At 33.2% G+C, this 19012-nt stretch overlaps 1 protein-coding gene across 4 annotated transcripts in view; it reads right to left on the reverse strand.

Moving 5' to 3' along the window:
- Positions 1–19012, reverse strand: part of LTN1 (listerin E3 ubiquitin protein ligase 1) — a 104666-nt gene that overhangs the window by 61663 nt on the left and 23991 nt on the right. For all 4 annotated transcript variants that reach the window (XM_074213953.1, XM_074213952.1, XM_074213951.1 and 1 more), the window contains exons 5-12: positions 13688–13740; positions 12387–12567; positions 11562–11735; positions 10929–11119; positions 8455–8602; positions 6474–7283; positions 5457–5498; positions 1994–2183 (exon numbers count right to left, since the gene is read on the reverse strand). In XM_074213953.1, coding sequence (XP_074070054.1) covers positions 1994–2183; positions 5457–5498; positions 6474–7283; positions 8455–8602; positions 10929–11119; positions 11562–11735; positions 12387–12567; positions 13688–13740 — 1789 coding nt within the window. The remainder of the gene's footprint in view (positions 1–1993; positions 2184–5456; positions 5499–6473; positions 7284–8454; positions 8603–10928; positions 11120–11561; positions 11736–12386; positions 12568–13687; positions 13741–19012) is intronic.

The following is a 19012-nucleotide window of genomic DNA, read 5'->3' on the forward strand; positions in this document are numbered from 1 at the left end:
AAGGGAATGTTTCATTCAACAATGAACATAACACAAGACAAAAACAGTAGGCACTTAACAGAAGTAGAAGAGATTATGAAGAAGTAGCAAGAATATAGAGAATTATTTTAATATCACCAATATGGTAATATTTTAAAATCAACAATAATCATAATGTTGTGACTGCTGATTGAGATACAGGAATTCTTGAAAATGAAGTCAAGCAGACATTAGGAAGGTTAGTGAAGGTGATGAAATTCTAGCTAAGCTATTTAAAATCCTAAAGATGGTAAGATTTAAGTGCTGCACTCAATATTCCAGCAAATTTGGAAAACTCAAAGGAGCCACTGAACTGGAAAAAGTTTGTTACAATCCTAAATAAAAGAATTTCCAAAGAATGTTCAAATTACCAAACAAGTGCAAATCATTTTACATACCAGCAATATTATGCTTAAGGATTTAAATTAGGCTTTAGCAACGTAAGAACTAAAAATTACCTGAATAGCAGGTTGCTTTTCCAAGAGGTAGAGGAACCAGAGACAAAAGGGTCAATATTCTCTGTATTATGGAAAGCAAGGCAGTTTCAGAAAATCATCTACTTTATTTCATTGACAACATTAAAGTCTGTGACTGAGTGGATCACTACAAAATATGGGAACCTCTAAAGCTATGGAAATATTAGATCACCTTACTTGTCTCTCCTAAGGAAGCTGGTAAGGGCCAAGATACAACTATTAGAATCAAACACAAAACAACTAAATGACTTAGGAATGGAAAGCCAGTATGACAGATTGTATATTGTCACCTCATTTCTTTTATTACTATTATTTATTTTTTTATTTTTTTATAATTTTGCAAGGCAAATGGGGTTAAGTGGCTTGCCCAAGGCCACACAGCTAGGTAATTATTAAATGTCTGAGGCCTGAGATTTGAACTCAGGTACTCCTGATTCCAGGGTGGGTGCTCTATCCACTGTGCAACCTAGCTGTCCTGACCTCATTTTTTTTTTTAAGATTTTGCAAGGCAAAAGGGGTTAAGTGGCTTGCCCAAGGCCACACAGCTAGGTAATTACTAAGTGTCTGAGACCGGATTTGAACCCAGGTACTCCTGACCCCAAGGACGGTGCTTTATCCACTATGCCACCTAGCCGCCCCCCAACCTCATTTATTTTAACTTTATGCAGAGCATATTGTGTGAAATAGCAGGCTAGCTAAATCAAAAGTCAAAATTAAAGTTGCATGAGAGATATATCAACAATCTCAGCTATGTAGATAATGTCACTGATGGCAGAAAGTGAATAGGAAACTTAAGCCTCTTGATGAGGGTGAAAAAAGAAAAGTATAAAAACAGACTAGAAACTTAAAAACATCAAAAAAACAAAGATCTTGGTAAAATAGAGGTAAAAAAATGGAAGCAGTATCAGATTTTATACTCTTGGAAACCATGAAATTAAGACACTTGCTCCTTGGTAGGAAAGCTATGGAAAATTTGGACAACATATTAATAAGGCAAAGACATAAATTGCTGACAAAGGTCCATATAATCAAAGCTATGGTTTTTCCACTACCAATGTACAGTTATGACTATAAGAAAAGTTGAGTAATGCAGAACTGATGATTTTAAGCTATGCTGAAGAAGACTTTTAAGAGTCCCTTGGAAAGCAAGGAGATCAAAAGAAGTCTCTTTTTATAGAAATTAAGCTGAAGCTTAAATACTTTGGCCAAACAATGAGAAGATGGAATTAACTGGAAAAAATCCTGATGTTGGGAAATATTGAAGAAAAAAAGGAAAAGAGGACAGCCAAGGATGAGATATATAGGGTTATACATACAACAAACACGAACATGGACAAAGTAGAAGACAGAAGGGCCATGCATGTTATAGTCCATAGAATCACAAAGAGTCACACATAACTGAACAAGAACAGAACAAGAACATAACTGAAACTGACCAATTCTAGATTTTCCAAAAAAGTGATCCCCAATTGGCAAGATAAATCTATAAATGAACGTACCATTTTTAACATGCTGAGACAATACCAAACTTAACAGGGTCCATCTTTCTGAGGTAAAGGATTCTGAAGATATTGCAACTTCCAAGTCCTGATTACATAAATGATCAGCCAAAGTTACCAATTTCTCTCCTAGGATATCTCCCTTTAGCCAAGTAGATACTAACATGTGTTTATCGGAACTAGAACATGCCTGAAAGCATAAAAGTAAAGGTAAGCATTAGCAAGATTTATGCCAAAGATATCTAAGCTTATTAAATTCACTGACTTTCCTAAAATGACATTTTCATGTCAGTTCCTTGCCTAGAAAACTTCAATAATTCACCACTATCTGAAGAAAAATAACAGCACTTTAACGTTTGTAAAGAGTTTTCTTGGGGGCAGCTAGGTGGTGCAATGGATAGAGCACTGGCCCTGGAGTCAGGAGTACCTGAGTTCAAATCCTGCACTTAAAAAAATAAAAAAAGTTTTCTTTACAGCAACCTACCTTATAAGATAAGTAGTACATATGAGTCTACTAGTCCCACTCTACTGATGATGAACCTGAGGCTTTGGGAGATTGAATGACTTGCCCATGAGCATACAGTCATTAAGTATCTGAGGCAGAATGTGAAGACAAGTCATATGTCACATGATATCCCTAATATCCAATTTCCAAACTCCTAAATTAATCCTAATCAGCCTTTCAAACTTTGGCCTCCTGTTATTTTTTAAATAAATAACTTCTGTTCCATTTAGGCTCATCTAATGTCATACTCTCTTCTCTAAAGTGCATGTTATTTAATAGCTATCTAATGCTACCACCCCACCATGGAAAGTCTACTGATTAAAATATTCTGCAACTACTTCAGACAGTAATGATCACTCCCCTCTCTGAAAAAATCTTGTCTATACCTCTGATTTGGGAATTTACTACTCATAGGACATTCTGTATTTTCATGTTCCCAATGCATGTCTTCTTCCCAAACAGATATGGGCTGTTCTAATAATATATTCCCCATAGAGATTAGCACTAAGCATACTTTATCTCCACCCAAAATCTCGATGAATTAATTTTAAATAAAAAAACTTAACAAATGCTATTTTCTGGTTCTTTAATTTTACCAAAAATAGTAAATTTTAGTAAAATTAAAGAGCACTTGATGTATAATAGTGGCACGTTACTTCTGAATTAAAGGTTGAAATTACATTGCCATGAAAAGAAAAAAGGGGGAAAAAAAAAAGAAAAACTTAGGCCCAGAAGCATGTTATGAGCCCAGATGTTTAACAGCAAATGACCGATCTTCAGGGGAAAAAAATCCATCAATCCATTCCAGAAACATGCTGATCCATGTTCCTCATGCGCCTTTTGTTTGGGGGGATTGAGGAAGAAGGGAAATTGCAACTTGGTTCATTTCAAAGCAATCTGAAAAAAAAAACATCCAAAAACCAAGTGCGGATTGGGAAATGCCTTACAAATCATTCTTTGGAAATAATTTCTTTTTAAATATGGGTTAAATGGGTTAAATAGTACAAAAGCTAAGCTTAACATGTTCTATTCCTGGCTTGTCACTAAATTGCTACATAACCTAAGTATCTTTTTGGCTTCTATTTCCTCATATGTCAAATGAGATAATTAAATTGTTTAACTTCTTTTTTTTGTTGTTTTTTTTCCAAGGCAATGGGGTTGAGTGACTTGCCCAAGGTCACACAGCTAGGCAATTAAGTGACTGAGGTTGAATTTGAACTCAGATCCTCCTCACTCCAGGGTGGGTGCTCTATCCATTACACCACCTAACTGCCCAAAATTATGTAACTTCCAATGTCCCTTTTGTGTCTACTATTCTAAGGCTTTTTGTTCTTAAAAAAAAAAAAGCTTACTTTGGGGGCGGCTAGGTGGCACAGTGGATAAAAGCACCAGCCCTGGTGTACCTGGAGTTCAGGAGTACCTGGGTTCAAATCTGGTCTCAAACACTTAATAATTACCTAGCTGTGTGGCCTTGGACAAGCTACTTAACCCCATCTGCCTTGCAAAAACCTTAAAAAAAAAGCTTACTTTGGAATCCTCTTTAGATTATAGATGATTCCATTTAACTAGTCATCAATTTAATTTTTTTTTACAGATATGAAGACTGATATTAAATGGATTGTTCAATACATTCAAAATAACATGAAAACTATGCTACAATAGTAGTAGATGCCTGTTGATCTAAGGAGCAAATCTATAAAAAAAAAAATTTAACTCCTTAGAAATTTAAATCTCACAATTAAAACCATACTATGAAAAAGGAAAAATTTTGAGAGGGCAACCACAAAAATGCCTTTTATCATGCTTGGGCATCATTAAGAAATGATACAAATCATTTCTCTGGTGATAAAGATATTCGATCTGTGGTTTCAATGGTAAAATTAACTTCTGAATGAGGCAACACCCTTTACCAATACAGGGAAAACCTTTCTGCAACAAATAAGTCTTAAAAACAGGATCACCTAGCTAATATGTATCAGAAGTGGATATTGAATCTAAGTCTTACTGCCTTTAAGATTGTCACAGTACCCACTAAATCACACTATCTCTCATAAAACTCTCCATGCAGAATAAAAAAAAATGAAGGGATTATAGGGAAATATTGTTACAATTATAGTACTGCCTAATTGAAAAAAATTAAGATTCAAAAGCAACTCTTACAAAATTTTTATCAATGTAATGATCAAACACAATTCTAATGGACTGACAATGAAGCATACTATCTACTTCACTACTAAAGAGAGATGGACTCAAGGTGCAAAATAAGAGAAAAATTCTTTTAGACATGACCAATATGGGAATTTTTTTCTTTAATCATGTATATTTGTTACAAAGGTTTTGTTTTCTTTTCATTGGTTGCAAGGATAGAAAAGAAAAATATTACATGAAAAAATTTTAATTAAAACACGATGAATAATTTGCTGTACTAATGTAAATAATGAAACTGAATTTTAAAAAATTTAGGGCATGATCAATAAGGGAATTCATTTTGCTTGACAAAAAAGATTTTTTTTATAAGGTGTTTGGTTTTTCCTCTCAATAGGAAAAGAGACAGTAAAGAAATAAAATATTTTTGATATTGAAATCAAAATTAATTTTTTAAAAAACTGCACACTGGTAAACAAATCTTTGCCTTCCCCCCTAGAATGTGAAGGAGTTTTCAAAATGTGCTCTCTTTTTTCCTATTTAAAGCCTAGCCAGAACAAATTACAAAAAATAATAATAATAACGATGATGATGATGATCTTCCACTAATGAATTTGATGGCAGGAAATACATTCCTGAATTATGAGAGGAAGGATTTAGTAATGTGAAATTTTGACACACTACAACATTGGTAAATAAATATGGAAAGAAACTTTACTGATCACTGACTTATAAATAAACTCTTATGTTTGGTGGATACTAATTGTTTTTATAAACCGACAAACAATCATAGAAGAAAAATGAAGAAAATACCTTTCGTATAATCCGAAGAAGAATATTCCATTTCAGGTCCAACTATTGAATGAGGAAAAAATAATTACTTACAATTCACTAATAGGACAAAAAACAACTTCTAAAATATCAACACTACTATTATGGCATAAGCAAAATTAAAATTAGCTAGGAAAGCCACTTAAAAGTCATAAGACTGGGAATTAACAGTTTCCTAAATTCAAAGAATCCATTCATAGTCTATGGACTAATGGCAAATAACTAAAAGAATTTATTACTAAATTCTCATATAAGATCACAGAATTATGAAATTAGAGGATCCTCATAAATCAACTAAGTTCTGCAACTTCTCTGAAGGTATTTGTCTAACTTATTTACTTTTAATATTTTCAGTAACAGAGAACTATGTACCAAAGTCACTCATTGGCTCTAATAATGATGAAATTTTCTGAAATTTCAATCTGTAGTTCCTAGTTTTATCCTTCACAGACAAACAAAACAAATTTAATCCCTCTTGTACATGAGCAAGTCCTTCAGATATCTGAAGACAGCTAACAAGTCTCTAAGTCTTTTTTTAACAGACATCCCACATTTGTTTAACTTTCCAATAATGATCAATATCATATTCTTTAATTTAGCCTTAGACAAAAAGAGTAACCATGCTCCAGTGCTTAACAGTTTCTAGTATATAGCAAGCATTTAATAAAAAGTCTGACTTGATAAATGACTATGAGAATGCAGTGTAGTCCAAAAAAATAACTCTGAATTTCCACTTATTCCATAAACTTTTAAAATGTATGTGAAATGACATGCTAATCTAAAAGAAAAAGGTCAATAATAATAATAGCTACTATTTACATAAAGTACTTTAAGTTTTACAAAGCTAACATTATCTCATTTAATCTTTACAGCAACCCTGTGACATAGTACTATCCATTTTAATGGGTAAGAAAATAGGGGTACAGGAAGGCTAAATGACTTGCTCATAGCTATACATGGCCACTCTATGTCCAGAAGTGAGAGTCAACCTAGCAATACCTTTGTTAAATCATCCAATATAATTTTTCTTTCTGTATCAGTTTCACAGCAACAGAGAATACTGTACAAAATATCAACCAGAAAGTCAGAGTTTTCCTTCTTGTTTTCACCAAGCCAATTCATTAATCTGTGATACAAAAACTGTATTGCAGGATTGTCCCGGATAGGTTTTACTATTTCCTGCGGTACTGGAACAAGGTCCTTATTGGACTTATTTTTTTCATTTGCTAAGTCCAGCAGAGCTTGAAATAGTTGACATGAAGAGAAAGAGTTGAGAAGAGAAGCCAAAAAGCCTAAATGCTTTTCTGACTTCAGTTCACTGATGTATGCAATACTCAGTTCTGCAAGTCTACAAACTAAGTCATTCAAAGGTCCTTTGTCTTGATGAGTTATAGGAACTGGAAGTTTCTCATCCCAACAGAATTCAGAGTCATCAATATCCTCCTCTTCAGGTATTTGTATTTTGTTCTCTGTGCTAGTTTCGGGTACATCATCCATACATTTGATCTTGGAAACTTTTTTTTTGCTTTGTACCCAAGTGTTTTCTGCCTTCTGAAGAACTTCCAATAAGGTTGATATTCCCAATAATGATTTTACATCAATTTCTTGATTACTAATTTTCTCAAGACAAATGTCTGATAAACTTATCCAAAAAGTTTTCAGCACATTCTTCAAACTATTCATTACTGAATCATCTTCTTGCTTTTCTACTTTAGTTTCCCAGGAATTTAGTGTTTCTGCCAACTGATCAAAGAGCTGTTCATTCTGCAGTCTTGGCTCTTTCAGTGCCGTGTCAACAAATGGGATCAACTAAAAATGAAAGGTAAAAAAAATCAAATTCTGAAAAGAATAAATTTAAGTGATACTGACAAACTGTGAAAACAGACAATTGGGGGTCAGGGCTAGGTAGTGCAGTAGACAGAGCACTGGCCCTGGAGTCAGGAGTCCCTGAGTTCAAATCTAGCCTCAGACATTAAATTACCTAGCTGTGTGGCCTTGGGCAAGCCACTTAACCCCATTGCCTGGCAAAAACCTTAAAAAAAAAAAAAAAAAAAAAGAAACAAGACAATTGTTGAAAAATATATTTCTCCCTACAATTCTAAAAGTTAAAGATTAATTAGAATTTCTTAAATACTTCTTTACCTTATTTTTAACCAGAAATGTCATTTTTCTTAAGTGTAAGGAGTTCCTAGTGAGGAATTTCACTCTACTAATATAAACTGGGGGCAGTGAAAGGTTAAGTGACTTATTCAGGATCACATAACCAACATAATTTTTCTGATTCTGAGGTCAGCTCTCTATTTTTGCATTAAAGAACATAGCCTCTCTCAGACAAGAAAAAAATGAAGGTTTCTCTGTATAAATGTGTTTAATCCAAAACTTTTCATTTCACTGGAATAGCGTATAGTTAATTCCCAACTTCATCATAATTTTAGACTTGGACATAATAATTGTAGAATTCTGAATTTATCTAATCAATATGTTACTTAATGAATAAGTAGGGTTAAGTTAAAATATTATAAACATCATTAATATTAAAAGGTAAAAAGAGTAATGGTGACATTGTATGATGATCAACTATGATAGACTTGGATCTTCTCAACAAAACAACGATCAAAGACAGAATATTCTAAGATTTGTGAATGAAAATGCTATACACATCCAGATAAAGAACTAAGAAATCTGAATCAGATCAACGCATACTATTTTCACTTAAAAAAATTTTTTTTTCTTGTGGTTTTTCACTTTTGTTCTGATTCTTCTTTCACAGTATGACTGATATGTAAATATGTATAATACAATTCGATTGTGCAAATATAACCCTTATCAGATCACATACTATCTTGGGGAGGGAAGGATGAGAGGGAAGAGAATTTTTAAAAAAATGTTAAAAACTATCTTTATATATAATTGGAAAAATAAATGAATAAAAAATTAAGATAAAACATTTTAAAATAAGTTATTTTTATTTTATAAATACCTGATCATTGATAAGCATCTCTTGCATTTTTATGGATCCTTCTTTTTCACCTAAATTTTGTTGCATTATAAACCGTAAACATTCAAAAAATGCAGATATTATTGCTGAGCACTCTGAATGGCTGGTTAGGATTCGTTCTGTTGATAGTCTAAGAAATAATAAATTTTGTGATAAGAACAATAATCTTGCCTCTCTGACTACTGAATTGTCTCATACTCTTATAGTTAATTAAGAAAATGGCACGAAATGTAGACACTAAAGAAAGTATTCTACCAACACCAAAATGATAATTCCTAAAACTACTAAACAATGTGAAGTACTTAGGAATCATGGTCTGTTTAAGATTGAAAGAACTTTTGGTGATGGGATAAAAGGGAGCTTAGAGGACATCTAGACCAACTCCCTCAATTTACTGATGAGAAAATAAGATTCTCCTCCCCAAAATTAATTGATTTATTCAAGGTCACATAGTTAATAATACTTATATTCAATTAGCTTAAATATTTTTATTGATTCTGAGCATCTGAAAAGGGAGCAATTAAAATTTAAAACCACAGAAATCTGAGAGAAAATTTTTTTGGTAAAAAAACATTTTTCATTAATGTTAACATTTAGGTAGTACTTTAAATTGTGTTTTCCCATTTTATACTCACAACTCTAAATGGGTAGATAATTCAAGTATTATTATTCCTATTTTAAAGAGAAAAAAACCTATATCTTAAATGATTTTCCTGATAACATTTACAGAACTGTAGAGTAACAAAGCTAGAATTTCAAAATTCTTATTTCAAATCAGATTGCTTTTTCCACTAAATAACCTTGTCTCTCAAACTAACTTAAATGTAAATAAGCAAATAATCTTGCACAAATTAAAAAAAATTTTTGAAGAAAAAGTTAAAATAAAGACATTTTTAATCAAAATAAGTTAAAATAAAAAACTTAAGACATTTTTAATCACCATTATAATGAACTGAATTCTCATTATTTGTTGCACTTAGATCACCACTTTAAAAAAATTAATTATACTGATGAATTACTTAATATCTTGTCTACCCTGGATCCTATTTCTCAAAATGTTACCAAACTAATCTATTTGGCAAAATACACTTACTTTTTTATCTTAGTATATTTGACTTTGTTGTTTTGAGTGACCTGTTGTTTATGTAATATTATGAGAATTTCAAAGAAAAAATATTAGATTGTGATTTTAAAAATATTTAAGAAAGCATTTAAGATCAGAGATTGAGAGCTGAAAGAGATCTCAGAAGATTCTAGCTCAAGCTTCTCATTGTGTCTTATGAAAAGTGAAAATGTTTTTGTGCAAAGATATTTATCGTAAAATAATTTCATGAATATTTTAATGTCTCAAATGAGTTGAAAAGGGATTCATTTTAATAAACATTGCCAAAATTATTATAAAGAAATACTTTTTAATGGAATTTTGAATAGTTTGAGAGAGAAAATTATATGTATAGTACATATAATATGTACTATACATCTGAGGAATCATATCTCTTTATCAACAATTTGGAATAATGCTCCATGAGGTCTAGAAAAGTAAAGTGACTTACCCAAAATCAAAGAGGTAGTAATAAATGAAGATCTAGGATTCCAACCTAGATAATCCTGACTCCAAATTCAACATTTCCACTACACTGAATAGATTATCAAAATATTTGAAGAATCTTAATCATGGGATTACAGAATCAGAGCCAAGAAACTTCTTGGACCTCACTGAGACTAAACTATCTCAACTGACAGAACTGAGACTAGGAGAGTGTAAGTGACTTGTCCAGAGTCACATGACTAATAAATATCCAATGTAGCATATGAACTTGAGTCTTTCTGACTGTAATATCATACTATCTGCTATACTTACAAAGTCGTAAGTGTAAAAGATTACAGACTATTAAATGTTATCCAGTTCTACTTCCTGATTCTGTAAAAGAGAAAAATGAAATCCAGAACATTTAAATCAATTGCCTAAGACACAATGACAAAAGTAGAATTTGAACTTTCTAACTCTTGATTCAACAATGATTGGGGGGGGGGGGGACAGCTAGATGATGTAGCGGACATAGCACCAGTCCTAGAGTCAGGAGGACCTAAGTTCAAATCTGACCTTAGACACTTAATAACTGCCTAGCTGTGTGACCAAGGGCAAGTCACTGAACCCCATTGCCTTAAATAAATAAAATTAAATTAAAAAATAAACAATAATTAGTAAATCATCTAACCCTCTTATTAGGCTTCCATACTATACCACTGAATATTAACTAACAAGAAAGTATATTAATATAAAGTGCTCCCTCATTCAGACCAAAGAACACCTATAAAGTTACACATTTATTTCCAAAACACAAAAATATAACTATGGCATTTTATATATGGAGACACATTGTATTTCTTTTTCTATTTCCAAAAAAAAAAAAAATCAATTTGTACTGTAACAATCAAGAGTTAGGTCATCTTACCCTTTAGTTATATGAGTGAAAAAATTTCTGAAGAATTCGAAGTTCAAGTCTGTAGGAGAGGTAGGGATCTTGCTAATAAAAGGCAAAAGATAAGGATATATAACTGGAGCTAGACCTCTTCCTCCTTCCCTAAGAATAGTTGACAGTTTGGGAAATACACTTTTTTTTGCATTTACATGAATCCAACAGTCCTTTCAAAAAAAAGAAAAAACAAGGAATCATTTAATTCAGGGGAAAAAAAATGCAGATTGAGTCATACCATAAGCATTAGTCATAATCAAGATATAGTCAAAATCAAAACATAAATCTGATAAAAGTTAACTTGAATAAGCATTTGGTTGTAAGTTATTAGGTATTAATGGTTGCTGCTTTAAATAAGAAACTAAATACCACAAGGCACTTAACCCCATTGCCTTGCAAAAAAAAAACCCAAACAAGCCAAATACAAGTTTTGCAAATTGTATTTCTATATTTAAATTAAAATTCGTAACAGGATTTAAAAGAAGCTTCTTCTACTATCTTTTAATTTTCATAATATATTTCTTTAAAGTTAGATACAAATACTAATTAAAGTTAGATACTAATCCATTAATGAACAAGGGACAAAAATAATTTTGGAACTGTCTTACATACCTCGATGGTACTAAGGATGTAAAGCACAGCTTCCCAAAGAGGTGGACAAACCAATGGATCAATTTCATCAATGTTAACAAGAACTGCAGGAGATATTTTAGATGATTCAGCTTTCATAGACTCAGGAATATACTGACAAAAAGCAGATATTAACTCGAAAAAAGCTGAACGAACCTAAAAGACACAACAAGAAGAAGTAATATAAAGTTATAAACACTTGAAAAACTGTGCTAAAACTAAGGCCTAGTTTCTTTTTCATTTCTCCATTAAATACACATAAATATACAAATTAAGTACAAGGTTAAGTTCTTTTGTTTATGGTTAGAAAAATAAGAGCACATTGAAGAGCAATAAAAATTTCCAAACCTATTAATCAGAATTTTGATTAATTCTAATTTCCATAAAAATATAGGAAAATATGAATGGCTCTGGGATCTCGTGAACAGACAAGTGAATCTCTACAAAAATAAGGTGTGCAAATGTCAAATATATTTACAACCAAAAGTATTAATGACTAATAAAAGACATAATTTAATTCAAATAAGCAATCAGAACTGATCAGAGAAATTTAATAGGTATTACTCAAGTCATTATCTAAAAAGGAAAAAAAGATAAGATAGGCATCAAAATTTAAAAAGGACCAAAAAATGGGGCAGCTAGGTGGCAAAGTAGATAGAGCACCAGCCCTGAAGTCAGGAGAACTTGAGTTCAAATCCAGCCTCAGACACTTAATAATTACCAAACTGTGTGACCTTGGGCAAGCCACTTAATCCCACTGCCTTGCAAAAATAAACAAACAAAACAAATAAATAAGCCAAAATATACCTGAGGTGAACAATGCTTTCCAAACTTCCAAAATTTGTTCTGTGATAGAAGAGGTTTGAGTTTCTCTTCTAGAGAGGCAATCTCATTAGGAGGCAACATGCAAAGCAGTTTCTTTAAAGCCAACAGGGAAGAAGTTAAAATTCGATAATATTTGGCTTCTCTTTCTTCTTCTGGAACAGTTCTTAATTTGAAAGGGGTGAGGGACAGGGATAATGGAATATGTATTAAATATGTACAAAACAAATAATAAAGATAATTACTTATATCATTAAGTACAAATGCTCATTAAAAAATCCTTACAGCAACTACCCAATTAATCAACAAGTATATATTAATTATCTATTTATTTACTATCTGTCAATTATGCTAAGACAAAAGTGAGATAATCCTTGTCCTCAAGGACCTTACATTCCAGGGGAGAAATAGAATGTACATATAAGCATTTACATGATATGTGCCTTACCATAGTGCCTTACATAATATAATCAAGAGATTTTAGTTGGGTTGAAGGACTCAAATCATCACTACTAAGCTGATTAGCATGGGATTTTAATTGGGACTTAAAGGAAGCCATGGAAATCAATAAGCAGAGACAAGGAGGGAAAGCATTCCAGGGACAGGGAATAGCCATAAAAAATGTACAGAACCAAGAGATCAGTATCTTGTTCATGAAACAGCAAAAAGCAGGTACATTTAGCCAGAGAAGAAGTTATAGAGGAACAAATTCACATATGCTATTTTTGAAATCAAAACACAGTTATTTTTGAAATCAAAATTTAATTCTGAAAACGTTAACAGGTGCTTTTGCACACTAAAGTTCTTTTCAAAACAAAGTTCAAATACTATGGAAATTAGGTCTTCCATTCTTTATAAGTTACCAATTTTAAGGGTCAGAAATGATAATTATTTAAGTCATATAATGGAAAAAAGGCAGCCATTTTACCTAGAAATTACAATCATATTCATTTCTGACTATACCCTCACTTCTCCTTCCTTGGAAGGAAAAAAAAGAACCTTAACAAAACATTAAAAAAGTAACAACAATAAACAAAGAAAGCCTATCTTTTGTTTTTCCTATGTGGCAAGTGTAATGGAGAAAATATACTTGGATAAAAATTATTTTCACATGAAATTATTGTGCATGAAAATAATTTGGTATAGCAATGCTAGTAAATAAAACCTACATTTAGAAGTCATCTTTAACTTAAATTTCCACTTAATGAATAACTAATTATATCAAGGTGAGCTCACAGTAATAAAAGCAGACTTTTAATATGAAATAGAAACATAGCATAACTTACTGTGGGTCACTAAGTGTATCTGGTGTTTCTTTTAGAAGATGATCCTGTAGCACCTACACAAAGTTAAAAAAACCCACCATAATCATTGAAGAGATTTAATTGCACAATAAATGAAGAGTAGAAATAGCATAGATTTGTGAAGTTACTAATCTTGTAACACTCATTTTTAATAAGATTTTCACGCTCTTCTTTAGCAAAATTATTTCCAGAGTTGCTACAAAGTAGCAAAAAAACTGATCTGAGTTTTTCCTCTTTCTTCTAGGGTTTATACAAAATAGAATACACATTTTACATAAACATCATTTAGTCAACCATCTCAATTAAAAGATTGCAAAACTCAGAAGGGAAAAAAAAATTTATGAACAGACAAAATAATGTCACCTGACCATAAAAAAAATCATATATTTTACCCAAAAAATGACATTTCATGTCCTTAATTCACAAATTTCATTGTGTTCCCAATTAACAGCTTCAAATTAGAAAGGAAACAGCATGACAGATAACTGATAAAGGCATATTGACAATGCAGCAATAAGTGACAGCGGAAAAGCAAAAGAGTTTGAAAACTAATCTGAGTAGACTTAAAGTCATTATCAATAAATGATTACTAAGAACTTACTTAATGCAAAGTATTGACAGACAATGCAAGAGATGAAAAGATTAAAATAAAAGCTAACCCATATATATATGCTTGCTTGGCATACTTTTCTGGTTTCCTTTACATATACCAGAAAAGTATGCCAAGCAAGCTCAAATACAACACTGATAGATACTTATTAAGAACCTAATGAGTACCCAAGAACTCAAGAATTATCACTCATTCAGTTATGGGGACAAATAGTCCAAAAAGAAATCTCAATGGCCTATAAAGAGTATCAGTGCATTTATTTCTTGTATAGTGGGTTGTGTTTTTTTACCTGAAGAAATTATGCTAAGTACAATAACTAATCCTGACAATACTGTTGAATCATTCAAGCAAAAAGATAACTAACCAAATAAAGATCCTATACATTAAAATATTCATAGCAATATTTTTTAAAAAACAAATGGGGCCCCAAATCGAGCAATGGTTAAAATACATTGTGATAGAACAATAGACTATTAAAGACATTCCACATACAAGGAAATCAGAGAGACAGGGGAAGGTTAATATAGAACGAAGTAAACAGAACCAACCAATAAAAACAATATACACAGTGACAACAATGTAAATGAAAAAGTAATAAAGTGAAGCTATATGATATAAAATTTCCCCATCTAGTCCCACAAAAACATAAAAATTATACTAGCTTAAATAAGAGTCAAGAAATCCAATGAGAAACAAATCATTTCTTCCACCTCAGAAGTGAATTAAAAGATAGCTTGAGGCCCTCAGGCAAAAGGAAAGGGATCCACTAGCAAAGCCAATCCTAGAGCAGGCAAATAAGTCAACAGGAAACCTCTCTTTGCAAACAGAGATGAGTCAAAGCCTCATGCAGAAATCAGGGTTCTATAGGTAGAAACACTGAGCAGGAAGGCTCCTCTATAAAAACCTCAGAGTAGTGAGAAACACACAACACAGAAAGCATGAGGAGCAGTGGCTAACACTGTAGGTGCAACAGACAGTCAATCAACAAGCACTTATTATTAAGTAATGCCACATAAGATCCTAAAGATTTAAGTGCTCTGAACATCACAGATTTAAGGAGAAAAAAAGTCAATACAAGAAATCAGGGAAAGCCAACATTGAGCTTCATGTGAATTGTACAAAGGAAATTTCACACACACACACACACACACACACACTACAACAATACAGTAAATTTAAAAGAGAAATGAGAAGAAACAAGGAAGTGGAAAGGGAGATTGAAAAGGAAAAGAGAACAGAAGCAAAACAAATTTCCATGTCAGAGGGGGAGGATCACAAAGGATAGACTAAAAGAAAGTGAAAACGTTTTTTGTTCTTTTACTCATTACGTTTTTAAAATTAAGCTGTTTAGTATTCCAGCTTAATTTTAAAGAAAGAATGAGTAAAAGAACAAAAATTTCATCAAGCAAAAGAGACAAGATATCAAAGCTTGGTGGATGTGGCTAAAATAGTCCAAAGAGTAAAACTTATATTTTTAAAAGTTTTCATCAGCAACACATGAAAAAATAAACTCAAGGAGTGGGGACACTGTTTTAAAAATACAACAAAAACAAAATTTAAAAACTCAATTAAAGTAGAAATTGTGAAAATAAAAGAAGAAAATAAAATCTAACACAAAAAAATTGATAAAACTATTATTTTTTCTGAGAAAATTATAAAATAAACAGCTATTTTGTATTTTAAAGAGAGGAAAATTAAATTCTAAAATGAACAAAGAGAATTCGCAATTGAAGAGAAATTAAAAATTTATCAGAAACTCCCCTACCACTATATGCTAATAAAATGGGCATTTTTTTTTTTAGGTTTTTGCAAGGCAATGGGGTTAAGTGGCTTGCCCAAGGCCACCCGGCTAGGAAATTATTAAGTGCCTGGGACCAGATTTGAACGCAGGTACTCCTGACTCCAGGGCCAGTGCTTTATCTACTGTGCCACCTAGATGCCCCAAAACTGGCATTTTTAGAGGAAATGAATGGATTTTGCAAATACATAAAATACTTTGAATTAACTAAAGAAATATTAACTAAAGAAATATTGTATCATTAAAATAATTGAACAAATAATAATCCAAAGGGGGGGAAAAAACCCTCCAGAACAAGATAGCGTTTAACAAACATATGAACAATTAACATATATGTTCATATATGAACAAAAACACTTTGCAAGAATAGGAAAAGGTACCCTTTCTAATGATATAGAACTGGTATCTAAATGAGAGAAAAAGCAGAGAAAAAGACTCAAACAAAAATTCTTAAAATTCAATTAGGGACTACAGTGAAATCAAAGAAGTAAATGGTTCCAACAAAACCTCTGAAACCTATCCAGATAACTCTGGAGTATATTTTTCCCAGTTAAGGATCCCTGGCATAGAGTGCTGAGCATAGTGAGGAGAGTGAAGAGAGACTGCCAAGCTCTGTCCTCGAAACAGGACTCTAGGGTTCTGACCACATTCAGATCCTGATCAAAGTCTAGGGCCCCCCCACCTAAGCCCCATGGCAGAGGGAGGTGCTTATGGTCATTCACAAACCAGGAGGGAAGACAGAGCCTCACACACGGAGATCCTTGTAGGGGTGTCCCACTAATACTCATCAGGAAGCACCCCAAAACCAGGCTCAGGCTGGGAAAATGAGTAAGCAGAGAAAAAGGAGGAACACCACTGAGAAATACTTTGCCAGTGATCCTAAGGATCAAAACACTCAGTCTGAAGATGAGGAAGCACAAGCTCCTGCATCTAAAGACTCCAAGAAAAATGGAAATTGGGGTCAGGCTATAACAGAGCTCAAAAAGACTTTGAAAATCAAGTGAGAGAGATAGAAGAAAAATTGGGAAAAGAAATGAGAGAGGGGCAGCTAGGTGGCGTAGTGGATAAAGCAACTGGCCTTGGAGTTAAGAGTACCTGGGTTCAAATCCGGTCTCAGACACTTAATAATTACCTAGCTGTGTCGCCTTGGGCAAGCCACTTTACCTCATTTGCCTTGCAAAAACCTTTAAAAAAAAAAAAAGAAATGAGAGAGATGCAGGAAAAAAACATGAAAAAGAAGTCAGCAACTTAATCAAGGAGATCCAAAAACAAAATAACATGCTAAAAACCAGCTTAGGTCAAATGGATAAAAGTTACTGAGGAGAAGAATGCTTTAAAAAGCAGAATTGGCCAGATGGAAAATGAAAAAGGAAAGCTCTCTGAGGAAAACAAATCCTTGACAAAGAATAGAACTCAAGGAGATTGCTGATTTTACGAGAAATTGGGACTCAATACTTCAAAACCAAAAGAATGAAAAATTAGAAGAAAATGTGAAACATCTCATTGAAAAAACAACTGATATGGAAAACAGATTTAGGAAAGATAATTTAAAAATTATTGGAATACCTGAAAGTCATGATCAGGAAAAGAGCCTTGACATCATTTTCAAAGAATTCCTACAAGAAAACTGCCCAGATATCCTAGAAGCAGAGGGCAAAATAGAAATGGAGAGAATCCACAGATCCCCCCAAGAAAGAGATCCCAAAAAAACCAACCTCCAGGAATATTATAGCCAAGTTCCAGAACTCCCAAGTTGAAGAGAAAATATTATAAGCAGCCAGAAGGACACAATTCAAATACCGTGGAGCTGCAGTCAGGATCACACAGGACTTAGCAGCAACTACATCAAAAGCTCATAGGGCTTGGAATATAATATTCCAGAAGGCAAAAGAGTTCAGAATGCAACTGAGAATCAACTACTCAGCAAAACTGAATGTCTTCTTCCAGGGAAAAAGATAGACTTTCAATGAACCAGAGGAATTTCAAATGTTCCTGTTGGAATGGCCAGAGCTGAACAGAAGGTTTGATCTTCAAATACAGGACTCAGGTAAAGCATGGAGATTGGAGGAGAAGAGGAAAATATGAGAGACTTCATGATGATGAACTTCATGTATTCTTGTATAGAAAAATGACACTGATAATACTCATATGAACCTTCTCATTTAATAGAGCAGGTAGAGGGAGCTTTTATAGATGAAGCACAGAAGAAAGCTGAATTTGAAGATATAATGTGGTATAAAAATGGAGTCAATAGAAAAAAAGGGAAATGTAATGGGAGAAAGAAAAAGGGGAGGAGAAATAGGCTAAGATACTTCATATAATAAGATATGGAAGGGGGGAAGGCGAGGGGGAATGAGGGAATCTTCGCTCTCATCAGAGGTGGCTAGGAGAGGAAACAGCATATATACTCAATGGGGTATAGGCATCTGGAGTAAGGAGAGGGGGGACAGGGGGAAGGGGTGGGGATGTGAGTGATGGAGGAGAGGATGGACCATGGCGGGGAGAGAGTGGTCAAATATAACACATTTGCTTTTTTACTTCTTGGAAGGGGCTGGGATTGGATGGCCTGTCTGGGACCACAGGGCTGGGTGGATGCTGGGCCTAAGGGGTGGTATGTGAGCTTGGGGCCTCTTGACCCCAGGGCCAGGGAGTTGTCTGCTACAGCAGAGACAGAGTGAAAGGAAAGAGAAAATATAGTACATGGTAGTAGAGAAGTATGTATGGAGGGAGTCGTGATCAGCAATGGCAACAGTGGAAAAATATGGAAGTAACTTTTGTGATGGACTTATAAAGAATGTGATCCACCCACGACAGAGCTGGTGGTGTTGGAACACAGACTGAAGCACATTTATTATTATCATCATCATTATTATTTTGGGAGGAGGTTGCAGGGCAAATG

This window comes from Macrotis lagotis, chromosome 1 (genome assembly GCF_037893015.1).
Source record: "Macrotis lagotis isolate mMagLag1 chromosome 1, bilby.v1.9.chrom.fasta, whole genome shotgun sequence".
In the NCBI taxonomy this organism is placed as follows: domain Eukaryota; kingdom Metazoa; phylum Chordata; class Mammalia; order Peramelemorphia; family Peramelidae; genus Macrotis; species Macrotis lagotis.